We start from the raw sequence: 25,192 nt of genomic DNA on the forward strand, positions 1-25,192 counted from the left end.
ATTACAATTACAACATGGCTAACAATTTAAGAAAATAAAAGTACATGCAGCATTCAAGGATAATGGCAAAGACATGGCTTAAAGACAAAAAATAGGGTGAGAAATATGAGAAAGAGTAGAAAGGAAGAGGGATGAACCAACTAGAACAGATCAGATCAGATTGAGCTAAAAAAAATGATAAAATTAGATAAAATTTAAATGGGATTGGATTAAATGACCGTAACGATGCAGTTAAGATTAGAGTCGCTGTGATAAAGTGGGACATGGGGAGATGGGGACACTGAAACAGTAACGAGATGCAGACCAAAAGTTTAAAATGAGGAGAGAGACTGAGACTGACTGATGTGCAATGAAAAGAAGAAGGATGAGACAATGTGGATAAAATGAAATACCACAGGAAAATGAAAAAGAAATATTATGTGATACTTCTGCTCTTATGGGGATGAGGACTGCATCTTTACCTCCACTTTCTTCCCAGGCAGGATGGTACCACATGGGGTGAGACAGTGAAATGGGCTACCACCTGCGTCTTCACACTTCCACTTGAATGAGTAGGGTTTACTGGTTGGATTCACCACGATAAAACATCTGTGGAGTAAACCAACACAATATTCAAAGTGTCAGGGCTTACTCTGATGGAATAAAAAGCTCTCATCTCTCTCTCTCTCTCTGTCTTTCTTACCTTTTTGATGGCACAGAGAAGCCAACAGCTTTGAACTCTATGACCCTGATGTTAGGGTCAAGAGGGTCCCTGAATTCAGGATTGCGGTGGTTCCCACTGATGTAGTCTGAGTCCTCAAGGTCAAAGTGGCAGTGGGGCTGTAGGCTACGGCCGCACACCGAGATACAGGGAGCCTGATCCCCATCCTGCAAGTTGGGGATACTGAAAGAAATGTACAGACATAAATTAAGCTAAAGTGAACTTAAAGAGTAGGAATGTTAATGTTGACCTGGGCTATTTTTTTGTATAAGTCAGAACAAAATAATCCACAACTCTGTCAGTCATCTCAGACTGACGACAAAGTTTGCTGTATCATCTTGACTTGGTAGTTACCTGCAGAGCAGCCTGCCCTGGAACTGGGCCACCTCCAGAGGTGAAAAGCGAATGCTGAAGTTCTGAGTGGAACCAGGTTCTATGGCCCCCACGCTGGGCTCAACACTGAAGGGTGGCAGCTCAGGGCTCCCCATCAGAAGAGACATCACGCTGGCCAGAGCGCTGGCAGGACGGGTTCCAGTCAACGCTCCCGCTGACCTGCTGCCAGGTCGAGAAACGGAGGTCTCATCTGTTGTAAACAAAACATGCCCACATTTACACTGTTTAATCCTCCATCTTTAAAAGGCATTCAAATGTAGATACTTATGATAAATTCACACTAGGATTATAACTGGTACAGCAAAACAGTTAATAAGTAAACTTTCTGTTCACTATTACTGTAATACCTCTTTGGTCATTGTTGACAGTGTTGTTGCTTGGTTCCATGAGGACCTGCCAGGAGTATTCCAGTTTGATATTACCCTCATTCACTATCTGCAGTCTGTGCACAGACACACACACACAGACACACAGACACACAGACACACACACACACAGACACAGACACAGACACAGACACACACACACACACACACACACAGAGTAAAGATATATTTTTTATTTTCTCTGGTGTCCAGAGGTGGAAGAATTAGATGGTAACTGTGGACTAATGAAACAGCATATACTGCGCACAGTGCCTGACTTACTGGTGGAGTCTGGTTTGGTAAAGCATGGTGTCTTTGAAGTGGACAGTGTTGGTGTCGCAGCTGAACTTCACATAGTCACAAACTGCGCTGATGCGCAACTCCAACTCCCACTGCGAGTCCTCAACCACAGAGCAGCAGGGCTCAGGGTCTGTCCTTATCACCTGCATACAAACATTTCCTTAACTGTGAGTGAACTGGTAACTTGCTCTTCAACAGCTCTTTAACCACACAGAATGTGTACCTTATTCTTCTCAGGCGGCTGTGGTTGTGTTCCTGAGGCCTGCTTTGAGGCACTCAGCCACTGGACTGTCCTCTGTCGGTCGTCCCAGTCAGCCACCTGCTCCAGTGGCTGCTGGAACTCCACCTGACAAAGCTTACATCTCATTGGCTGGCTCTTCAGAGTCGCAGGGTGATTGGAGCTAAAGGTCACAGTTACTTCCTTAGAACAACCAGCATGAAGGTGTCCCACCTGTGATTAAAAGCAGATTCTTTTTTCTCAAACACGATCAAGTATCTTCCAAAGAAAACAATAAAAAAAGAGGACATAGTTTCAGAATCTTACTATAATAGACGTTATATTGTGCTTTTGATTTTTATTTAAGTTCTACAGCTGTGGGAACAGCAACAGGGGTGGCTGTGAATGGAGAGGGCCCGTCGTCCCATCATCTGTCTATGGCTGTAAGATGTTTGGAGTTACAAATTGCAACTATTTGTTATTTCATATTAGATTATTTAAAGTTGTTTTATTTGGCATTAGCTTCTTACACAGAATGAATAATGCTAACCATTAATATTGTACAGTATAATACTGTCAAGAACCATGGGGCATTAAATTTGATCCTTAACACATTTTACTCATTTTACAAATGTGCCAAGCTTTTTTGAACCTGTTCCTCAGTCTGCCCCAGCATTTCTAAACCCACCCCTGTTCTACAGCCACACCTCCATTCATCCCTTCAGTGCCGTACCTGTGGGGAAAAGAAGACATGGGGTCCAGCAGGAGGCCACTCAAACTTCACCACCTGGCTGCTGCTGTGGTTGGTCATGGTGAAACTCTCTTGGTAAGAACAATCCACATGGCAGTCACCAAAATTCAAAACTTCGTAATCACCTGAGAAATAGAAATAGAAAAAATAAACACATAAATTACACACACACACACGACTTGTCTCTACTCTCCTTCCCTCCCCTTCATTTCTCTTACCTTTCTCATCATCTTCTTGATCCATTTCCTGTGATGACTTGCTGATGTTGTCGAGAGAGATTATTTCCTGGTAAGTCTCTCCGGACACTCGTATTATGGTACTGCTGTACTCGTTGTCCTTCACCTGCAGTGTCATCTTGGCCTTGACACTCAGCGGCTTGTCAGAGCAAAAGCTGACCTCAAACCCCACCTGCTCGTCAACACTGAGCCTCAGAATGGCTCTGTGCACCACCTGATGCTCTGTGGAAGGACAAAGGTCTCATAAAATTATTGACTCTTAGTCCAAAACAACAGTATCACTGACAATTTTAAACCTGTTTTTCAGTGAAAACACATACATTTCTGATTTTTGTGAATCAGATTTTTCTCAGTGCCTTTGTATGGTGCTATACAAAGGCATCTGGACTTGCTTTAAGGCTTCCTCAGTTATGGCTCAGAGCTGAAGAGGCCAGCTGCCTTCATTTAGCACTTAGAAAAACAAGGCAAAAGTGAAAAGAATACTGACATCTTATTGGATAAGTTTAAGCATTAATTATCTAAACAAAGAGGAGATGTATTTTTCTGCAGAAAGAGTTTTACATGTTCAGGTCGTACCTGAGTCAGTGGTGCCCTCCAGCTGTGTGGAGCGGATGGAGCTGCAAGTGTTGCCAGGAGCAGCTTTGAGGGTGAACACACCATGTTTATCCAGCATGTCAATCTGAACCTACACAACAAATTCATTAACAAAAAAAAAAAAAAAAAAAACTTTATTCAAGTTTTGCCAATGACCCAAATCAGTAATAACAAAAAAGGACAGAGTAATGTGTCTCACTTGAGCTGGAACACTTCCATCATTCAGCAGCACCAGGGACAGGGTACGTCTCCGCCCTACCAATACCCGTCTGAACTGCAACACTGGGCTTCCCCCGCTGTTCCTCAGAGCTGGACGCACTACACACACACTTGGCATATTGCCCTCTCCCATTAGGTCAAACTCCAGCACCTTGGTCTTAAATGTGGGCGTCATTCTGGATCAAGCAGGGGAAAGAAAAGGAGGAGTAGTGGGCAGCAAGACAAACAAGAGGTGGTATCATTCTGACAGTGGTGGTAGAATAAAAGGACAAACAAACGACAAAGAGAACCCAAACGTCGCATACACAGTCATGCACTCGTATACCTGCTGGTTCCCTCCATTGTGGCCTCAAACACAGCACTGTATAGCTGCATTGTCTGTGGTGTGAAGGTGACCACAGCGAATGAGTGTGATTGGCTGGGAATGCTCAGTGTTGTAGCAGACAAATCAAAAACCTCCATGTTACGGGACGACTGTAAGGACATAGAGGCTATTTTTTACCTACTGTATCACAATCAGCAACAGTCTCATTATGTGCATGTTTATCTGTGTATCTACCCCACAGAGGTTTACATGCTTTACCTTAACGCCACCATACTTGATGGCCAAGCTGAGGACACAGGGCACTTTGCTGTTGTTGGTGAGTTTGAAGCGTGCCTGAGCAGTTTGCCTGACCAGGACTTTGTTGAAGATAAACTTGTTCTCATCCAGGAGATAAACGCCTTCAGCGGTGCAAAACTGCTCAGAGGAGAGCTGTCTGCTGCTGTGGCACAGACGATGCTCTTCAAAGATGGAGGCCATGTCTAACAATATGCCTGGGAAACAAGTATGGACAGACATCAATCTAGTTTTATCCCTCAGTGGTAGACCCTGTAAATGTTTACACAGCCAGTGCTTTAGAAAAGCATTTGCATGTTATAGAATTGAGCAATTTGGAAACTACTATGGACAGGTCAGTCAATATGGACTATGGACAGGTCAGTCAATCAGATAAGACAGAATAAGATCACACAGCTCCTACCTGGCTTGCAGATCTCAGCCAGCAGTCTGTATGGTATGCCCTCAGGCTGGTCTGAGGGGTCACGATCACTGATGTCAATGAGGAAACCCTGGTTCCAGTGGCCCAGCTGTTCAGCTACGCAGTCCACTGTCACCACCTGCTGCGATCCTGGCTGCAGGCTCCCTGTGCATGGAGACACTGAGAAGACCCCCATGGTGAGTCGATTCTAGAGGGGGGACACACGGCCGGATCGGAGGAAGGAGAGGAGCAGATAAAAATAGGAGTCAGAAATATGGGGAGAGGTCGAGGGAGTGTGTTTATCATGGTTTCATTATGGCCTCAGGTGTGTATTAGTTAGTAACAATGAGGTGAGATACAATACAGACAAACATCCACAGACATAAGTGTTAACTCTTTCCACACAGGCTATTTCTTCAGTAAAAAAACAAAACAAAAAACGGTTCAAATTAAAACTTTTAGGTTTTAGGGTTTAATTAAAATTAATTTAATTAAAATTAAATGTTAAATGTTAAATGTTCCTGTGAGCTCTTGGACACGCAGACATGGGAAGAATTGTCCAAACAAAATAAAACCTGCATAAATTAAATGGCAGTGTTTTTGGTGTGATCTCTACTAGCAGTCTCTCACCTGTATTATATTCATGTCTTTCTGGATGGACTCACGTCTCACTTTGCCATCGGCAGCAGTGGGCCTCTCACTCCTACTCTCATGAGGGATCTTCTTGCCTGCACCCCTGAGACACAAACCACAGTCTATTTTAAAAGTCTGATTTCACATTAATGGGCAAAGAACCGAACACTTTCAAAACACCTAACTTGAATGAATATTGAGTGAATATTTCCAGGCAGTGTTTGAGACCTCTGACAGATCTCAGTGTTAGTGGCAGGCATTAAATTGTGCTCTCTAGCATTTGATGTACACAAACAAAAATGTGTAACTTTATGGAGCCACAGCTACATACAGCATATTGTATTGCTCTGCCCTCTTAAAAATATCTTTAGCCAACAATCGCAACTTGAAACATAACTGCTACAAGCAAAACCCAACACATTTTTTTACGCTTAATAGCAATTAATGCACAAGATGGTATTTGTTAAATGACAACACTGTATTGCAGGTAATGAGGCATAATAAGATGTTTTCTTACTTTCAAAATGATCCTGGATTCAGCAAGAGCTCACACAAGCCACATTAGTTTTTATTACCCCTTTTATTACCCCTTCAGTGAGGTACTGCAGGCGTACCAAGAGTTGTTTGTGAATACCGATACTGTTCACTCTAATGCCTCCATCACATTGGTGGTTCTAGTCTTGTTCACAGATAAAACAGAAACCACATTAGCTTTTAATTTGTCCACTTTCATGCCACAGAACTAGTCAAGGCAATATGACATCTGCAGGGCCTGGCACCTGCAGCACACCAGGATACTTCAATAAAACTTTGTTTGTTAGGTGTACTGCAATTTAATATGGGATTTGTCACACATGGCAGAAGACATGGATCCGCATGTACAGTATCACATCAACAAGCCATGAACACCTGAACTGATCTGCAACGTTCTTTGTCACTTTTAAAGCAGATTTTGAAAAATTAAGAGTTCTATTCACAGTGTCAGCCCTTGTGTGTCTGTGTATACTGTACAGTTGCATGTGTGTGTGTGTGTTTTCTTCTCCTACCCTGGCCTCCCTAACACAACGGGGTCTGTGATCATACGGCAGATGCTGAAACGGGTCTCAAAGACTCCATTGTTTTCAATAGTGAAGCTCTGGCTTTTCTTGCAGCCGTAGACCAGTGGACCGAAGTTGATGTCACAAGCAGGTGTGATCTTGTACCTACAGAACGGCCAAAAAGAAACTCATCACTGAATGCACACAGATGGTGATGCATTTGAGCAATTCTGTGAAGCAAAGCGTGCACTATGACGGTAAATGGTGCGAAAAGATAATCATTCAACAGAATCCAATACAATTTAAATCAGAACCGATTGTAATATTGTTTCTAAAATTTTAATCTACAGTATAAGAAAGACAATAGCATGAATTGCGCCTTAACCTGGAGAAGACAGACTGGACTGAAACCTTAACGGCTAAGACGGCTACGGTTTCTCCTCCTTTTCCAATGTTGGGTTCAATCACCTGCAGAAGAGAAGTCCAGTTGGACAGTTAGTGTCATCTCTTCACTCAGTTCCGTGAAAGTTTTTACTCAAGACTGACTAAACTAATCCATCCAGATTTCATGTACATATAATCCTGTTTTAGTTGTTTTTTTTTTTTAAATAAACCAAACTCTTTTCTTTTTTCCTTTTAAAGGCAGGCGAGGAAGTCACAGCCCTTTTATCATAAAGCAAAGTTGTGGTACAAAAACTTGTAATAGCGTTAGAAAATCTTTTTCCATTCCACTATGACTTCAATATACACTGGTCTATATCATTTAGACCAGTGTATGGCTCTGACCTGGCAAGGAAGGACAGGTTGCTCTCTAATTAAGACTTCAGTATTGGGTCTGCAGAGGATCTGCACTGTTGTGGGCTTGTCATGGGGCATCAGAGTACCATGCTGGGGGGACACGTTGAAAATAGACTCTAGGTTTGGTTGGGTTGGATCTGTCTGCTCAAATGTAAACCTTGTGAAAGGAAAAGAACAGAGGTAAGAAAAACAGCCCCACCATGAAAAAGAGTTCACTTAATAAATACTGAAACACATGCAATTTGTTCATACTTAGATATTATGATACACTCACTTGTAGGCTATTTCATATTTTCCTTGGTTTTTCATCCTGAGAGACAGTTTGGCCTCTTCAAAGACTCTGATGGTTCCAAAGTCCAAACACTCATCTGCCACAGAAACAAGAGTATATAGTGTATTATTTTTCATTATTATGACACAAGGGCAGCAGGTCAGTCGCTCAGTGGCGAACACTGTCACCTTAAAACAGGAAGATGAGATGTAAAATCTCAGGAACATGTTTCTTAATAGAATGAAAGCTGTTAAAGTTTCTACCTGGTGAGATGTACAGAGCTATATCGTAGGCTTCAGCTGTGACCTGTATGTTTTCGGTGTGTACGACGCCTAGGATCTTCTCCACATCGGACACCTGAAACAAAACAGACAACCTCTGTTGTAAATACACTTCATACTTAATATTTATCACACATTTTGCTATGTGTACTTATACTGTGTGTCTCACCTCCAAACGTAAGATCTTTTTAATGTGGAGTGGCTTCCGGGCCCTAAAGTGTAAGCTCAGGGGGAAAGAGGAGTTAGGTGGGATGATGCCCTGATCCTGTGGCACGCTGAACTCATCACCCAACTCCTCCACGCCCTGCAGTCTCCAGGATACGGGCAGAGCTGTCTTATTATGTAGCGTCACACTACGGCTGTCCCGCCTAGACAGAAGGATGGAAGAGGGGAGGTTAATCAGAGAAACGTGAGAGGGACAGTCAGTTTAATTTATACAAGAATTTGAAAATAATCACTGTTATCGCTGTAACTGATGTACAGTATTTTGACTTTGTCATGCTGCTTCTTTCTATGTAGGGGGTTTGATGGATTTTGTGAAAATCAGGAATCAAACTATTGTCAATAACACTCCAGAACTTGTCTCTCCTGAATTAGCACTCCAAAGGTTTGGTACCTGTGGAGCAAAATCCTGTCAAAGTGCAAATGCTTGCTTTCCAGCTCCAGCTCTGGCCGAACGCCACAGCAGGAGACGTTGATGGTGACAGGCTCTGGATTGTCCTTGATACAGCAAACGACACTGTCCTTCATTTGACCCACTTTTGTTGGGTAGGCCCACAGTGTCAACTCCTAGCAGGGAAGAAGAATATTCACATGTATTGATGTTAACATAAAAATCTGTATTGATTCAATGGACAATGTTAGACAGTGCAATGGTACCTGTTTCTGGTCTGGTTTGAGAGTCATGGTTGGGGGGTCCAGCAGATATGTGGTGGCCTGTGTGTCATGAAGGAAACTGAACTGGATCTCAGCCTCCAGGCCTGAATTGTTGTGAATCACCAATCTCTCTGTGTTCTCAGGGTACTTATTTTCCTTGTATCTACACAAACGTAGACATTTAAAATGTAAATATAACGGCAAATGAATGATACAAACACACGAAGCCTTTCACTGCCATCACTGTGTCTCTCACCTGTCTCTGGTCTTGCTACAAAGTAGTGGTCCAAACTCAAAGTGTCCAGGTTTGACTACATAAGCCTTCTGCAGCCCTTCTTTCATTTGTGGCACCTTTTTGCTGAGAGCAAAAAGAGTCCTGGGAAACCACAAATAATAACTTTAAGTCCAACTGAGAACAGTCATAATTATGCCAATATTGTATCTTTTAATGTACTGTAAATATATATATATATATTTTATTAATAAAAGCGGTGGAAAGGGAGAACAAGAGTGTAGCAGCAGTGACAAACTCACGCTGTAGCTACAAGCTATGTGCAGATAGTGTTTTGTTAACAGTTTGGTCCCTCGTTCAACAAGTTAAGGTTCAGTCATGTTAGTCAGTGTGACCATCTATGACAGAACACTGACGTTACTGCTTTAATTGATTAATTGGCTGTATGGAAACAAGTTCTCCGTCTATGTAAGTGGAGACAGTAATTCTGATGATGTCCTCTCCCTCCCTCTTTACCAATGACACTACTGCACTATGTAATTAAACAGTGCTGACTGACATGTAGTCTTTGCAGATGGAGGGATAGGTGCAAAGTCCTCTGCAGAGGAGCTGGTAGTGTCTCTGGGTCCCCAGAAGCTCAAAGTTGAAGGTCTGTTCAAACTTCCCTGGGGAGTTTGAGTAGAACCAGATCTTCAGAACCACCTCACCGTTGGCTGGTACAACCCAGCGAAATGTTGTCAGGCTGCACGCAAAGACATGCACAAAGACAAATAATTAGTAACAACAACAACAGCAAAGTAAAACACCCCATGATGTGTTCTTGTGAAGCGTGTCTGTGTGTTTTCTCCTGCCTCTGGTTGCGTTTCAGCTCTAAGTTTCCTTGGTGTTGGTCTTGTTCAGTGTAGTCAGATGACATGGAGACATGTAGCGGTGAACGAGACCGGTCTGCTCCCTTTGCTTTTGTCTTTGCTGAAGTTTGTCTCTTGCTCCTCTGACTTTCTCTGCCCTTTCTGTCCTTGTCCTTTATTGCTGCACTCTCCTTGTTGCTGCCTTTGCCACGAGTCTTAGACGCTGTTGCCACTGCCTCCTCCTTTAGTGTGCACAAACACAACAGACACCATTTATTTTGAAAATGTTTGTGTTGAATCAATTTGTACTTTTGATTTATTAATTGTTAAAATTTGGAATCATAAAACCGTGAGACCACAACAGAGATGAGTGGAAGGCTCTTAGCGATCATTGTTCTTTAAATTAAGACCACATTTCCTGTAAATCCTGCTGCTTCTTGCCACAAAACAACATTTGTATTCTTTGTATATCTGTACGCATCTGTTGTGTTTCAAATTGCCATTACCTTCACAACCGATAATTGCACATCCTCCTCTGAATCTTTCTTCTCCTCATCCTGTTCCTCTGTCCCTGAAGGAACCAGGAAGGTGAAACAGTCACAGGTGAGTTGACTGTTAGACTGCTCCCTGTTTTTAGGGAAAGGAACAATAGAGAAGGTGACCGGAGGAGGGATGGGTGGGCCGCTGGGTCCCAACCCTAAATTGTCCAACACCTAAGGACACCAAACAAGAGAAGGAGACAGATTAGGAAATGATGATAATCTTATGAAAAACCAAGTGATTAAACAATACTCTTTCGGAAGACAAGTAGAGTAAATTACACAAACGACAAACACAGAAAAATCTGGCAAGTGTTAGCCATACCTCATCCAGTGAAGGCAGGGTGCTGCCTCTGAGCAGCTCTGTGGCACTCGGACAGTCTTTCTCTGTTACATTCAGCACAATGTGAGGGATGATGTCCTGTGGTGACACCTTGTCTCCTTCCTTGTCTGCGTCAGCTGGTGCTGCCGTCTGACTGGGCATCGGAGACATGGTCTTGCTGTTGGCTTTCTTGCTCCGTTTAACAGCGGGGCTCTGTGTACACAGGGTGATGACTGAGGAGACTGATGGGATCCAGCTGTTGTAATTCTGATGTTTTCTTTGTCTTTCGCTTATTTATGCAAAACGTAACATACTAGCATTTTTCCAGTTATGGTATGGTGTAAATGTAAGCTGTTTAAAGTTACAAATATGTCCCAGCAACTCTAAAACTGTTTGGTATGTAAACACTGTAAAGCAACCTGAAAGTAATCATTATTTGTGGCAATTACAGAGCAGAGTTACTGACAGCCATCTTTCTTGGTATTTTTGTCGGTCAGTTAACTCACCGGTTGCTCTATTGGGGCATCCTCTGACACTGTTGGGGCTTCTTCACTGGGAAGCGAGACCAGCAACAAGCCCTGGACCCGGTCCCAGTGCTGCAGGATGTGCTCCACCTGCGCCTGGCTCCGCTCATACGTACCGAACTGAGTCTGAAGCTCATCCACACCAGACTGGATAGGGGAACAAAGGAAGTTTGGAAAAACAGCAAGAAAATAGCAAAGCCTTAATTTTAGGTCTGGGGATGGATCAGTGGTAAAGGGTTGACAGTGTCACTGCCTTCGCTCCTTAACTAAGTCACCTTTTACCCACCATGTCTCCCTCCAGCTTGTCTGGAGGTTGAGGAGACTCCTCATGTGATCCCTTGGGTTCTTCTGTCTTCTTGTGCGAATGCTCATGCTCTTTGCTTTGATGCACTGTATTAGGAGACAGGGCTAGTAATAATAATACACAATTTAATTTTTGATCGTGACTTTTATCAAATTTTTGTCTTGGATCACTGTGTTACTTACATTTGCTGACACCTTCATTTACATTACATTGCTCTCTTGCATCCATTAGTGAATCTTTAGAGTCGAGTGGAGGTGACATCTGATGATCATCCAGTGCAACTGTTGACTGGAGAAAAAATAAAAGAATTAAAAAATAAAAACCATCACTGTATAACAAAGAGTGTATGTATGTGCTAATGAGTGCAATCTGTTTTTGAGGATTTGGTTCACAGAAGAATCCCTGAAGGTCATGCGTGTACAGACCTCCTTTCCACCAGATGTTCCCTTCCTCCCTGATACGTCTTTGTTATCTCTCTCGCTCCCCTTTTTAGTTTTCTTCAGCTCCTTTTCTTCTCTTAGCCTCTTCGTCTCTGCAGTTTCTATACTCTGAGATCCAAACACACACACACACTCCACGTCAAGTATAAAACCAAAGTCCATGAATGAATGTCATTAGATTATGTACAGTGTGTAGAGTCAGATATCTACAGCTGCATGCAGGAGTTTGGGCACCCCTGAGCAAATCTCATCATTTGTTGATTTTTGAAATGAGAAGAAATAAATAAATACAACCCCTGCAGCAAACATTAAAAATTAGATTTCCATCAAATGCTAATGCACTGTTACTTTTGATTTCATGAACTTAATACTACTCCTACCAAGTCAGTACTTTGACAGATATAACAGCTTGTAAACACTGTTTACAGCAACGAAGAGTCTTTCTATTGATTTAGAAATTTTCATCCTTTCCTGCAAATCAGTCCAACCTCTGACATATTTTTATGCTGTCTTACAGGCACAGCTACATCAGCTACACAGTTTAAGATCCATAGAGGTTCACTGATGTTCCCGTCAGGAGACTGTGAGGGTGATTCCACAACCTTCAGCTTGCGTTTCCTGAAGTCGTTCCTGGTTGATTTTGAGATCTGTTTCCTGTGCCACTGGCTGCAACACCGCCAAAGCAGAATATTTCCATCTTTATATTTAACACCTGGCAAAGGTGGGCTTACTAAGCACTAACTTAGTACAGTGCCCAGACATTTGCAGCTGGAACTATATAGTATAATTCCAGTAGTAGATGTGTCCATAGTGAGACTGAAGACTAATAGTTCAGAATATGTCACAGCCTTTGCTCAGCAGTAAACCCACCTTTTCTCTCTCCAGCTTGTCTGTGCGTTGAGGAGACTCTGCATGTAATGCTTTGGTTTCTTCTGAGTGTGTTTGTGGATCATCGGCCTCTTTGCTATGGTGCCCTGTAGTAACAAAGAGGACCACACGTCAGCAAGTACCCAATCAGATTACAGTCCATTAGTGTATATTACTCACAGTATTCTGATGTTAGAAAAATTCTTTACAGCTGCTTGTACCTTCATTTGAATTATGTTGCTCTCTTGCTTCCACTAGTGACTCTTTAGAGTTGTCCCACTGTCTATTCAAAGTTTCTGTTGACTGGAGAGGAAATGAAACAAATGAATTCCATGATCACCAAGTGGGAGGCTGAATAAGTGCATATTTGTGTGTGCTTATGGGAGCTTCTGTGAACTCTGGTTCACAACAGAGGACTGTAGGAATGGCACACATAAACAGACCTGCTTTCCCTCCAGCAAGCTCTTCCTCCTTGACACTTCTTTAATGTCCTTCTTTCCACCCTTTTTATTCTTCTTCTTCAGCTCTTCATCTCTCAACCTCTTCATCTCCTCCTGCTGCCTCTTCTCCTCCTGCTCTTTCACAATTCGCTCGAGCTCCCTTATGCACAGGTTGAAAATAGTAGCGTATTTTATTTCACAACAAAGAAGTGAAGTAAAATACTGTACGTAACGACTGTAAAACAGAGGCCCAAAGGTTCAGCCAATCTTCTAGTCGGTACCTGAGTTTCTGCTGTCTGAGTTTCTCTCTGTGTCGCTGGGTAATACGCTCTTTCTGCTCCTCTGGCAGAGCGTCATACTCCTCCTCATCCAGCTCCTGCAGCCACTGCTCCTCCCTGTCTGCTTTCTCCTTCTGCAGAGCCTCTGAAGGACCCACACACACAGACAGTTGCACATACAGTGTCATCAGCCTTACTGAATAGAAATAATACAATAACTGTGTGTACAAATCTGTGTGTGTGTGTGTGTGTGTGCTGGTGCATTTTTTTTACCTTCAGCTTCTCTCTGTACTCTCTCCCGTGCCTTCAGGGCAATGTAAGAATCAAACAAATTGACTGCGTAGATATGTTTGCGGTTATTAAGGGCCTTAAGGACAACTTGCAGCGTCCTCGCCGCTGATTTAGTGTACACAGACTCCAGGCCGTCAATCACTATGCCACGGTGACAATCTCTTAACTGTTAACACAATGTAATGACAGTAATGACAACGACACGACATTGACAGAGAAAACATGAGAGAGCACAGGTGAAACTTATGTGAAACTCAGGCTGTTTTAAGGATCAGACATGATACATATCAGATATCTGCCAGTTTACAAGTACAAACAGCTGTAAGCCAGTAACCCTCCTTCCTGCTGACTGTACCTTTCTGATGTACACTTGCTGGATTTCAATTATAATCGACTTAGACTGGGTCATATCTGCTCTAAGAAGTATGTAAGGTCCTGTGACACTGTGCTGTGGTTGTTAACTGTATTTTAAAACTGTATTGTAATGTGTCAGATAATATTCTACTACAATAAACTGCATAGACAGCTGCTGCCATCTTTCTTACCTGAAATCTCTCCGTCAGGATATCAACCAGTAGCTGATCAGGTAAGAGACTGCAGAGTGTGGTCACTTCTCCTCCCTGAGGCAAAATTACATTTTAATTATTAAACCACATTCACAATTTTATAAACTTTCCTTTTATACCCAGATTCAGAGAGATTTTGCTCGCAACGATGAAAATGAATCCAGTAGCTTCAGTCTATATATTTATAATTTATATATATTTAAAATGTATACAAAAATGATCAAGCCTGGACGACAATGATGAACAGTTCTGTGTGAAACTGTAACACAACAGATGACCAGAGGACTTGAGAAGATGTACCAGATAAAGGACAGGGTCTGTGTTTTCAGTCTCCTGAGGAGGCTTGGAGCCATTTCTCCTGGAGTGCTCCTGACTGGGTTTTAGAAGACCTTTCACAGTATCACGTGAAGCTGGAGCTGAATTTGGAGCTGAATCTGTGGCGTCAGGACGTCCTGGTTCTGTGGTGCCTTCAGTGGCCTGAGCTGGAAGCCAGAAGATACATTTATTTTCACCTTTCTTTGTCAGTTTAAATTGAACACTGTGCTCTTCTGCAGCAGTGTCCTGGCTTACTATAGAAGATTTATAATGCCTAATTACAGGCAGTCTTTTACTGTTGACCACTGAACCGTTTCCATGAAGTGGATTAACTGCTTGTTAAATGGAACACTGACAGTGTGGGAAAGCATAACACATCTGTCCAACACAGACCACGTCTTTAAATTCTAGTTACTAGTTGCACCCTAAACACAAAGGAACTGCACCGCGTGTACAGGACGTTCTGCTTACCGGCTTCCTCAGCACACTTGGCAGCAGCAGAGTCATAGAGTTGTCTTGCTGTCAGGCTAACAGGTGAAGTGCCGTGTTCCAGCACATCTGTGACCACAGCATCAACGCTCAGACATGCCCCTCCATAGTGACGAGCCAGAGCAGCCGCTGTGCTGCTCTTACCTGGAAAAAGTGAAGAAACAGCATAAACAGCCAGTTTTACATACTCGTCATATCCAGTTAACTGACTATAGCAGGTCATGTTATTTTTAAGTCCACATTTTACATTTCGCAACAGAAAACCGGCTGTTTTCACCTGTCAGTGGGGCTCCATACACAATAATAGCAATGCCTCTGCGGCTGCGCGCAGCCAGACCCTCAGGGGACAGGTCAACACCCAAGTGACGGGCAATAGCTCTGGTGACGGGGGTCATTTCTAGCTGTCCCAGTCTCCCACTGCTTACCTCTCTGGTCATCTCTGAAATGACTGAATGCACAAAGCACAAGCATTAGAGAGAAAGCAAAGTTTACAGTTATCTTTGGGGACAATACATAAATAAATACATAACATGAAATACAAAGCACCTGTGGAAAGTTCTGCCTCTGAGAGGGTTGTACTCACATAATTCAGCTGGCTTCACAGTGTTAGTGTGTATGTCTTCTCTGCTGTCTGCTGGGTGGACATAATTTTGATTTGACCTCTTTTCTTCTTCCTGTGTGTCGTCCCTCTCAGCTTCTTCTTCTTTATGCAAGCCTGCCTTCACCTCTGGTGCACACAGGTAGGTTAGATTAAAACAGGTATGCACTGATGCAATATGCACATATATGATTTCCATGCTTGCAGGTGAGAATGAGTGTCTGTAAGTGCCCGAAGCTACCATCGTCTTTAAGCTGGGAGCAATATTCCTTGTAGTAGTCAATAAGTTCTGTGGGAAGACTTTCTCCAGGAACCCTGGGGGGCAACAGTAATGTGTTGTTCTCATCATAACCTTGCATCAGACGCAGGATCTGCATGGGATGATGTAAAGAAAGAGGAGGGGAGAGAGAAGAAAGGAGAGGAGAAAAGACACAAAGAGAAACAGAGAGAGAGAGAAGGAAATTAAAATACTGAAAATGAAATGTTGATAGAATAGAATAGAATAGAATAGAATAGAATAGAATAGAATAGAATAGAATATACTTTATTAATCCCTTTGGGAGGTCCCTTGGGGACATTGGGTAATTAATTAATTTGATAATTAAACGAGGAGTGAAAAGACAGGCGGGGAGACTGGACGGGAAATGGTGTTACTTTTTATGAGGAGTTCATCCTTTCTTTGTCTCCAAGAGAGAACCATTTAACAGTCTCACAAAAGAAACAAATAGAAAAAATAGAAAATTACATGGTTTAGCTGTAAAGTGTGGCTTAAACGTGAATTAGAAAAGGCATCGTTGAAGTGACTTCATTTGTCAAACTTTAGACTGGGCAAAGATCTTTTGGGACGGATGGCTTTACTCCCCCCTGCTGGACAAATGTTTTATAACTTCTGGTTAATGGAAACCGTGAGCTTTACGTGAGAGTGTACACTATTAATGAGACCAGAAAGGTCATCGCGAAATCTTGACAAACGGAAGTGTAGGATAACAGATTCAAATTTTGTTTGTAGCCTTGTTCCTTCACCTTTCCACGCAAAATTACCTTTTCTTCCTCGAGATACTGCGTGTCTAACTCCAGGGAGTAGAACTCAATGGGGAAAGAGCAGGGGTTTTTGACTGCGACCTCAGCTTCAACCTCAGTGCTCGTAGGCAGGCAAGGCCCCAGCTCCAGCACCAATGGGCAGAACTCAAGTTGTGGCGCCTCACCCTGACCCTGGGCTGTGATGAACACCTGCTGGGTGCTCTCAGCCACGTGGACCACTAACTGCCTGCTGTAAGCTTGCTGCAGAAACATACACAGGAGGTCACTTTCTTTATTACACAACATTTCATAAAAGCAGTACTTCACATAATGCTATGACGCTCTGCCGATCCTTAAAATCAGTTAAGCTCCTTACCCCCTCAGCAGGGCTGAACTTTATCTGGACATTGACTCGTTCACCCGGGGTCAGAATGCCAGAGGCGGGAATCATCTCAAAGACCACTGGAGGTGGTTGCTGCTCCCGCAATACTTTTTTACGCTGGTAAAGAGGCAGGAACTTATCCACCTGAGTGGAAACAAGAACAGATGTAGGTGTCGCCCTCATGCATTTCTGTATGTATTTGTCTTTATGGATGTATGCATGCCTGTATGTATGCTATGAAGATGTAGAGTTTGTTATGTGAACATCAATATTTACAAAGAAATTTCCATCAAACAACAATTATCATACCTTTTTAAAAGGCTTCACCTCCTCAGCTATGCTCCAGTGGCAGGTCACAGACTCATGATTCAACAGCTGCACTGTCTTCATCTGAAGGGGGAGGATATAAAGCACAAGACCTGGAAGGTTCACACTCGTGTCTGTTTGGCTCCAGCTGTGGTTTTAGTCTCAGTTGTTTCAGTATATGTGGCCTTCTTGCTACTTCAGCATGAAATCATTTATTATAGTTTTAAGCTAAAGTTTTGTATAACCACAACAAAGCTTTTAGCTCTTCCTTAAGCTTTGTGAGAAAATGATTAACCTGATTTTGCAGTAAACAATCGCAAGATGTCACCACAGCCAAGGCAGCACACTGGTCTCTCATTAATGAGCCTCATTAGTGTGCCTTGCACACACTCAGTAGTGTTATGGGCAGTAAATTTGTTTTGAATTTGTGTGACAATCTAATTTTAGTACAGATTACGTAATTACACCAACGTTGAACACAGCATGTTCATTCAGTCCTTGAACACAATAAGAAACCTTTGTAGGGCTACATAATAGTACCCTGTAGGAGTATTCCATATTATCATTCTCTGTTACCTGACACATGCCACACTGTACAGTGTCAAACTGCAGTGTATCCGTGGAAACAGTAATGGCCGGCATGGTCACCACTGCACACAGCCGCACCTGCACCATCGGACCACCTGAAACCTGTAAAACCCCAAATAATTATCTTAAGACCAAGCTCTGATTATCGAGGGAGACAAGCATCCCATTGTTCAGAAATTTTAATGACAATGTTTGTGTACATCTACATGTTGTTGTATGCCCACGTGTACCTGTATAGGCATGACAACATGTGTGTCCCCCATCTGCAGTTTGGCTCCTTGAGGATCAAATTTAACAGTGAAAGTCTGTGTTTCACCACCGGGCAGGTTCTTCACTCTTTCAAATTCAGCACTGAAACCTTTGAAGGAACAAAAACACAGTCACAAACCATTTTTAATTTTTATACACTGTATTATTAAAATAAAATGTTGGATATTGTAGAACACTGAAAGGAAATAGAAAGAGCTAAAAACGCTACAAGATCTTAAGTAATGTTTTGTGTTACCTGTGCCGGCAAGACGTTTGCGATTGGCCTGGAAGGACACAGGGACTGATCCAGTATTGGTGACATTTACAGTGTGAATGAGGACTGTGCCGGGAATGACGTGACCAAAATCCAGAACGTACTCTGGGAGCAGGAACCTGGGGGAGTGGAGAGAGGCAGGTGTGGAAGAGATAAATAATGCATCAACAACAGGAAACATCCACGTCACAGATAAGTGTGTTTACTGAAGAAAGGGTTGGCAGAACTTCAGTATTATCGTTTACTGAGATTCAGTAGAATAGTTTCAGGTTGTCATGAACACATTATGTTACAACTTTACATAATGATGCAATTGCAATTCATTGTTTCAAGCAAATCATGAATTAAAACTAATTAAAACAGTTATTAAAGTTTGAGATTTACATGTGAGAACTTTTTTTTTTAATTTTGCTGTCATAGTTCTTTGCCTTGAACATCAACTTGTTTATTTTACTACTTATATCACAGTTTGTGGTAAATACCAGTGGAACAGCAGATCACGATATGATCTGATGAGTGAAAACAGCCAATGCACAACATGGAATCCACCACTTTGCAAGTACCGTAGCACAAAAACATACGCAGTCAGATATTCATCAACCAAGACTCTTTGAATTACACAACACAGTTTCACACAGCTCTCACTACAGTCCACTGAGTGGACCATCTGTGTGTGTGTTTGTACATACTTGCTAAGTTTGTGCCACATTCTGAAGGAACCCTCTGAGTCTCTGAGCTCCAGCAAGCTACCAGTCACAGCAAGAGCATGCTCTTTGACCAGTACTCTCTCAGTCTCCATGTGAAGCAGCTCTTCATACTAGAGGCAGCATGTCAAAAAGGGAAGAAAGGAAAGGAGAGGGAGACAGAAGATAAGATAAATAAACACTCAAAAGTTACTTAAAAAAGTACTGAGGAGTTACATAAACAATAAACAGTCGGCACAGTCTGAATATATTTTATCAGTCATAGTAAATGACATATGTCAGGGATGTCACTGGGACCACACATAAAAAAAACATGAGTAAATATTCTTCATTGTAATTCATCGGTTCTTGTCTTGGCACATAAGATTCCCTAGAAAATCAATATACAGATAGGAAGCAGGGAAAGCCCTGCAAAATGAGCTGGTCACTAACAGCAGAGATGTAGTGGTACTGCCTTATGTATATGGAAAAACATGTGCAGCATGCTGACCACATAATTTGAACATTTGAAACATGAAAAACAGTGCTAAACAACTTTTTCACTGTGTTGTTGTATCAGTGACAATCACTTATTTTTGCTGTACTTGAATGAAACAGTGTGTAGTTTTTACCATAAATGCTTCTCAGTAACATGCATGACCACAGCATTAATTACGATCAAAAACCCAATGTTTTACGAGAACATGCCAACAAATCAAAAGTTAAGATGACTTTCCTTGATCCTCAAAAACACGATTTTAGAAATTACAGGGTTTTCAATAAACAATATTCAACATGGATACTGTTTACTTTAGTCACTGACTGTGAGTGTGCAGCTGGCCTCTGTTGTTGGTCCACCACTGGTAATTGCATGCATATGCTCCTCTCTGACTCCATTTGCCTCCACAGCTGATCTGGCCTGCTGCACCACATCACTGTAGCACTCCTCTGCTGCATGGGAATGACAGTGTCACACCACAGCAGATAGAAAAATTAGTATGGACATGTGATTATTAGTCAGACCTGTCCATTAACTACAAGGCTTTGGCTCAGTGCTTTCAAATCAATCAAAGGACTCTGTTCTGAAGCTGACTCTTTTCTTTATGGGGGTCAGTAAACCGATTACTGCTATGAGTTTGTCAAAGTTTGTCTATTACAGTACAAAGAGAAAATTTTCCTTCATTGTTGCCACTGTTTAACATTACCTGATTTCATAACTGCATTTGGGGAAACAGAACGAATATACACTTCAGTACTTTGTATGCTGTTGCAGATACACTTTGTGATAAGGAGTAAGGATACAATTATATGTGTGTGTATGGGTGGATGTCTATACATACACAGGTTTCGTGGCAAGTTCAGCGTGATCCTTGGGAACACTCCCTCTCCAGTCACAGTGATGTCCTGAGGTGGTAGGAAAGCCACGTGCAGCTGAAGCCGCTTCTCAAACACCTCAGGGGTGCCAGGGAGGTAGAGCACACGCAGGCGTTGTTCCGAACCGGCATCAACGTAACCCTGACACACACACACACACACACACACACACAGACACAGACACACACACACAGACACACACATATGGGTAAAAACCCTCCATTTTTAATGAATGACCCCTGCTAATCTGAAGTTGCTCCAACATAAACTCACCAAGGCGGGGATGACCATGGGATGGCCAGGTATGATTTTCTGCCCCTCCTCATTTTGCCTATTTTCTTTTTGATACTCTGCATCTGACTGCTGCCTGTCCTCTTCTGGGGCATTCGTCTGTCCCTCTGCCTCCTCCTCCTCCTCCTTTTGAGGGTGTATGACACTGAATTTGAAGCCCATCTTGCCAGTGTTCCTTAGGGTCACCACAGACTCTCCCACATGATCAAAAAGCTGGAAGAAAAAGAGGGAGACTGAGAAGTGAGAGCTGCTGCTTTTTAAGGCAGCTACAAAGCAGCTCTGTTCATATTCATTGAAGATAATGTGAATTAGTTTGACAAACAGAAAGTTTTGAAAAAACTACTCAAACTTGTGTTTTTAGGTGGAGTGTGTGCCTTGTAAAGATGATACCGTAAACAGTCAGGTTTCTAGAATTGCATGCATGGTGTTGGCCTCTTTTTGCAACTTATAGTTTATGGTAATAACTTTATCAAGAGGATAATGTTGTAGTAGCTGTTACTGTGATTTGAGCACAAAAGACCTGTGACCTAAGTGTTAAAAGTAGGAAAGTAACAGACAGACAGAGATAGGTGGCGACAAACAAGAAAACTGATTCAAAATGTTGTTCAAAACCGTCAAAGTTGGCCACTTGTGCATCTAAAAAAAATGGGGGCTGTTTCAGGATTTCCTGACTACTATGGATAAATCTAATCTCTGTATACAAGAGAGCAACGAGGAGAGCGAGAGACGGAGAAAGCAAGAAGGAGAATAGTGCTGAACAGACAGGAAGGTCAGAGGAATGTTCTGCTGAATTGCTCATTTCAACTAAATCAAAAATCAATATGTCCTTCTTTTGAATATCAATGATAACTGGTCCAAATTGCTTGCATATTCAAAGAGTGCGAAAGACCAAACTGTGAAATACTACCCGGTGACATTCAAAACGTGAATGGGATTCCTCCCACCAGTCCTTTTAGTCTGAAAATATAGGTTAAAAAAAATTTGATGCCAGTTTCAACATTAAATATTATGTCTTCAAATAATGTGCATCCTAATAAAGTGAAAGCACTTATCCTACAATTTGTCCCTCAGCATTAGATTCTGTGATAACAGAAAAACATTGAATGGGGCAGAATAAAATACTACTGTTAAACAAAACATTAACAGTCAACAAAAGCAAATTATCAGGAAACTAACTACACACATCATCATTCACATTCACAAACAAATCTGTCACACTCTTCTCAGGCCTGTCAGTGTCCTGACATAAGCCTTAAGCTTTCCTCCCTCTCCAACTCCAGTCACGGCCCTTTCCTTGCCTCAGATATCAGTACATAGCTGAAACATAACTGTTTGACTGGTGGAGGTTGTTGGGAGACAGAACTGAGGGGTAAACTCAGGCTAAAGGAGCTCTGGATATGTACCTGCAGGCCAAAGTCGATGTGGGCGCAGTCAAGGCTGTAGCTGATTACCGACGCCTCTCCTCTGAGTTTGACTTCATATGTAGGCCCCTCCTCGACATGGCACTGAGCTACCACCTCTCTGCTGATGTGTTCATGGCCGTAGAACAAGAATGTGACTTGCTGCTGGTCTCCAGGTTGCAGATGACCATACACTGGCAAGACATCAAATACCTCCAGACAAAAAAAAAAAACAAAAACATTACAACTTACAGGATTAATTCTCATTTTGTGCTGATTCTTCCAATGTGTTAATTGCGCTTGTGTTGGATGAGAAGGTCACTACCACTCACGTTAAAGTGACAAGCTGTGGTTTTACAGGGGATAATGTGCTGGACTACTTCCTGGATTTCCTGGCCAGGTGCAGTGACCTCATCAGGTCATGACGTTACTGTGAGTTTGCCAAGAAACTGTTCCAACATTCAAACTCCCACAAAAGCTCAACTTGATGTTTTAACACTTCAGATTTTCTACAGGATGTAACACGTTAATTAGTCAAATGTAGATTTCCTGGTGGGCAGATTTTTTTCTTTTGTGTGACAGAGCCATGACAGCAGTTTTCTCCTGCTTCCAGTCTTTATGTTAAGTTAAGCTAACTACAGGGTCCAGCTTCATAGTTAACACAGATATGACAGTGATGCTCATCTTCTCATCTAAATGTTCATCTGTGTTGTGGTACTTCAGCACATTCCTCATCTAGGCTCTGCAGTAGTGGTGCGTATTCTTGAGTTGAGGTCAGACACATTTAGCCCCTTAATCACTGACTTAATCAATATATAATATATACTAAATGCTTTGTTCTTCTGGATCGTTGGTTGGACAATAATATTTTTTTACAATGTATGGATTAGAAACAGATTTTATGTGATTGATTAATCAATAAAGAAAATAATCATAGTTGCAACCCTACTTGAGCTCAAAGTTTTCTCTGATCACTTTAGTAGGGGAAAAATAAATAGATAAAAATTATAGTTATAAATCAGAAGATTCACAACACTCACACTATTACATCAGTGCATGAAAAAGTAGAAAGATACTCTGCACACCAGTGTGTTTATGTGAATGGGTGTGGCATGTGAATGTGTGTCCACCTCTACAGTAATAGCACATCAGCATACAGACAGGGATTTACTTGCCCTTTATCTGTTGTTAGCTGCTCTCTCCATCCCCTGACAAACTGGAAATTTCAGGGAAATTTCTTTACCTCTTCCACACGCACAGGGCTGTTCTGTTCATATACACCAGGCCTGGGGCTAAGAGGAACTGGAAAGGCAGGAGAAGGTGTTGTCGAGGAAGCCCTCCCTTCTTCAGACTCAGTTTCTGCTTTTTGCTGCTCCTCGTCTTCCCCTAGTATCTCTGTCTCTCTATGATGGTGGAGGGATAATAAAACATGACTTATGTTAAATATTTATTTTCCTTACAATGAAAGAAAAAAACTGTATGGAGAGATTTGATACTGTAGATGGAACATAGGAAAAATCCTCTAACAATGAGAGGAGGCTAGAAATATGAATCAAATCGTGTTCTAGCTTCATGAAAATAGTCAAATGAATATTACAATCTATTGTATTATCAGTACATCATGAACACATATTGTAACACCGAAGTGAAGAAGAAAATCCTTAGCATCCACACCACAAAGAGCTCTGACTCTTATTTTCTCTCTCAGTTCTGCTCTCTCCTTCCCTGTGGGATCAGACTGGGTGCATCCATCAAGTTAATTAAACAGAGTGTTCTATAATTAAGAGGAATTTTAATAGGCAAGCAGCAGGAAACAGGTCAGGATAGATTGCAGTGAAGTGCTGAATAAACATGGAAGAGAATGAAAGAGATTTAGTGAGTGAAGCCATCTCAAAGCGGGACTGGACAAGTTTTATATTAAATTACACTGACTATATTATTGCCATAATGTGTGTATGTGTGTGTGAGCGTGTGTAAGACAGCTTCAGGGTGTGCATACATGTAAGGTAATGTGAAGTGTACGCACATTTGTCAGAGTGCCCGAGAATACTACAGTAGTGCCAATGTGTCAGCCTATGGGTGGATGGCAGTGGTGTAACCAGCAGGGGGCACTGTTGTATGGTCAATCTATGATATCTGCTGTTTTAAGGGACAAGCTGGCCTGATGTCTGGCCTTGGGAATCACAAATGAGTAGGTCCAGAAATGCACAATGTAAAGTTGAACAAATACTGTAGGTCAACATCTTCAAATGCAGGGTGCATGTTCGGTGGATAACAGTTAGTAAGAGCCCATAAAACCCATTTGGCCCCGTGAGGAAAAAAGAAGCTTTATAAAATGTGGGTCCTCAAAGAAAGAGTTTAAAACCCACTGGTGCGGACAGAGGAACAGATGGTGAGACAGCAGATGATGACTCCGCAAGAGCTCAGCTCAAAACAGAAATAGCCTACTCTGACATTCTCCTATCTGTCTCTCTCTCTCTCTCCTCCATCTATTCTTTCCTTCATGCACATCATGGGTGTGACTGTGTTTTCCTATGTTCTGCCTCACTAAAACTCTACACATCAAAGCCTGCTGAACCACAAACATCTCACTTCCAGCAGTCTGTCAGAAAAAAAGAGGCAACGGAGAGAGGAGAGGAGGATGAGAGAGTCTGAGTCTGATGCTGAACAACTTCGGTGGTAGAGACAAATGGCTACTGGGGTTCCTGGGGTTACATTTCAGAGCAACATATTGTACTCATTAAATTAGTTGCATTCTCTTGATAGTTATATTTACAAGATACTTTGTAAATTAATATTTTACAGACTAAACCTATGAGTTTTAAGTAGCTAACATTATCTCCAGCTATAACATTCAAATACTGCCCACACATTTTAATATA

At 42.1% G+C, this 25,192-nt stretch overlaps 1 protein-coding gene across 1 annotated transcript in view; it reads right to left on the reverse strand.

Moving 5' to 3' along the window:
- The window catches only part of hydin (HYDIN axonemal central pair apparatus protein), a 65,726-nt gene that overhangs the window by 8,300 nt on the left and 32,234 nt on the right, over positions 1-25,192 (reverse strand). Inside the window, exons 25-78 of the mRNA XM_041038154.1 lie at positions 23,554-23,713; positions 22,314-22,523; positions 20,893-21,123; positions 20,586-20,760; positions 20,069-20,196; positions 19,252-19,379; positions 18,545-18,681; positions 18,270-18,397; positions 18,028-18,141; positions 17,455-17,535; positions 17,140-17,289; positions 16,785-17,024; positions 15,985-16,114; positions 15,729-15,872; positions 15,423-15,593; positions 15,128-15,289; positions 14,642-14,823; positions 14,321-14,395; positions 13,758-13,941; positions 13,488-13,629; positions 13,210-13,366; positions 12,988-13,069; positions 12,770-12,873; positions 11,885-12,007; positions 11,642-11,747; positions 11,442-11,545; positions 11,138-11,302; positions 10,635-10,844; positions 10,277-10,483; positions 9,774-10,012; positions 9,482-9,664; positions 8,947-9,066; positions 8,694-8,853; positions 8,431-8,603; positions 7,984-8,182; positions 7,797-7,890; positions 7,537-7,630; positions 7,251-7,419; positions 6,850-6,932; positions 6,474-6,629; positions 5,425-5,530; positions 4,798-5,002; positions 4,359-4,591; positions 4,101-4,249; positions 3,756-3,951; positions 3,539-3,647; positions 2,945-3,184; positions 2,709-2,851; positions 1,982-2,209; positions 1,741-1,901; positions 1,441-1,535; positions 1,055-1,283; positions 683-883; positions 462-588 (exon numbers count right to left, since the gene is read on the reverse strand). Coding sequence (XP_040894088.1) covers positions 462-588; positions 683-883; positions 1,055-1,283; positions 1,441-1,535; positions 1,741-1,901; positions 1,982-2,209; positions 2,709-2,851; positions 2,945-3,184; positions 3,539-3,647; positions 3,756-3,951; positions 4,101-4,249; positions 4,359-4,591; positions 4,798-5,002; positions 5,425-5,530; positions 6,474-6,629; positions 6,850-6,932; positions 7,251-7,419; positions 7,537-7,630; positions 7,797-7,890; positions 7,984-8,182; positions 8,431-8,603; positions 8,694-8,853; positions 8,947-9,066; positions 9,482-9,664; positions 9,774-10,012; positions 10,277-10,483; positions 10,635-10,844; positions 11,138-11,302; positions 11,442-11,545; positions 11,642-11,747; positions 11,885-12,007; positions 12,770-12,873; positions 12,988-13,069; positions 13,210-13,366; positions 13,488-13,629; positions 13,758-13,941; positions 14,321-14,395; positions 14,642-14,823; positions 15,128-15,289; positions 15,423-15,593; positions 15,729-15,872; positions 15,985-16,114; positions 16,785-17,024; positions 17,140-17,289; positions 17,455-17,535; positions 18,028-18,141; positions 18,270-18,397; positions 18,545-18,681; positions 19,252-19,379; positions 20,069-20,196; positions 20,586-20,760; positions 20,893-21,123; positions 22,314-22,523; positions 23,554-23,713 — 8,422 coding nt within the window. The remainder of the gene's footprint in view (positions 1-461; positions 589-682; positions 884-1,054; positions 1,284-1,440; positions 1,536-1,740; positions 1,902-1,981; positions 2,210-2,708; positions 2,852-2,944; positions 3,185-3,538; positions 3,648-3,755; positions 3,952-4,100; positions 4,250-4,358; positions 4,592-4,797; positions 5,003-5,424; positions 5,531-6,473; positions 6,630-6,849; positions 6,933-7,250; positions 7,420-7,536; positions 7,631-7,796; positions 7,891-7,983; positions 8,183-8,430; positions 8,604-8,693; positions 8,854-8,946; positions 9,067-9,481; positions 9,665-9,773; positions 10,013-10,276; positions 10,484-10,634; positions 10,845-11,137; positions 11,303-11,441; positions 11,546-11,641; positions 11,748-11,884; positions 12,008-12,769; positions 12,874-12,987; positions 13,070-13,209; positions 13,367-13,487; positions 13,630-13,757; positions 13,942-14,320; positions 14,396-14,641; positions 14,824-15,127; positions 15,290-15,422; positions 15,594-15,728; positions 15,873-15,984; positions 16,115-16,784; positions 17,025-17,139; positions 17,290-17,454; positions 17,536-18,027; positions 18,142-18,269; positions 18,398-18,544; positions 18,682-19,251; positions 19,380-20,068; positions 20,197-20,585; positions 20,761-20,892; positions 21,124-22,313; positions 22,524-23,553; positions 23,714-25,192) is intronic.

The sequence above is a fragment of the Toxotes jaculatrix genome, chromosome 5, assembly GCF_017976425.1.
Source record: "Toxotes jaculatrix isolate fToxJac2 chromosome 5, fToxJac2.pri, whole genome shotgun sequence".
Taxonomy (NCBI): domain Eukaryota; kingdom Metazoa; phylum Chordata; class Actinopteri; family Toxotidae; genus Toxotes; species Toxotes jaculatrix.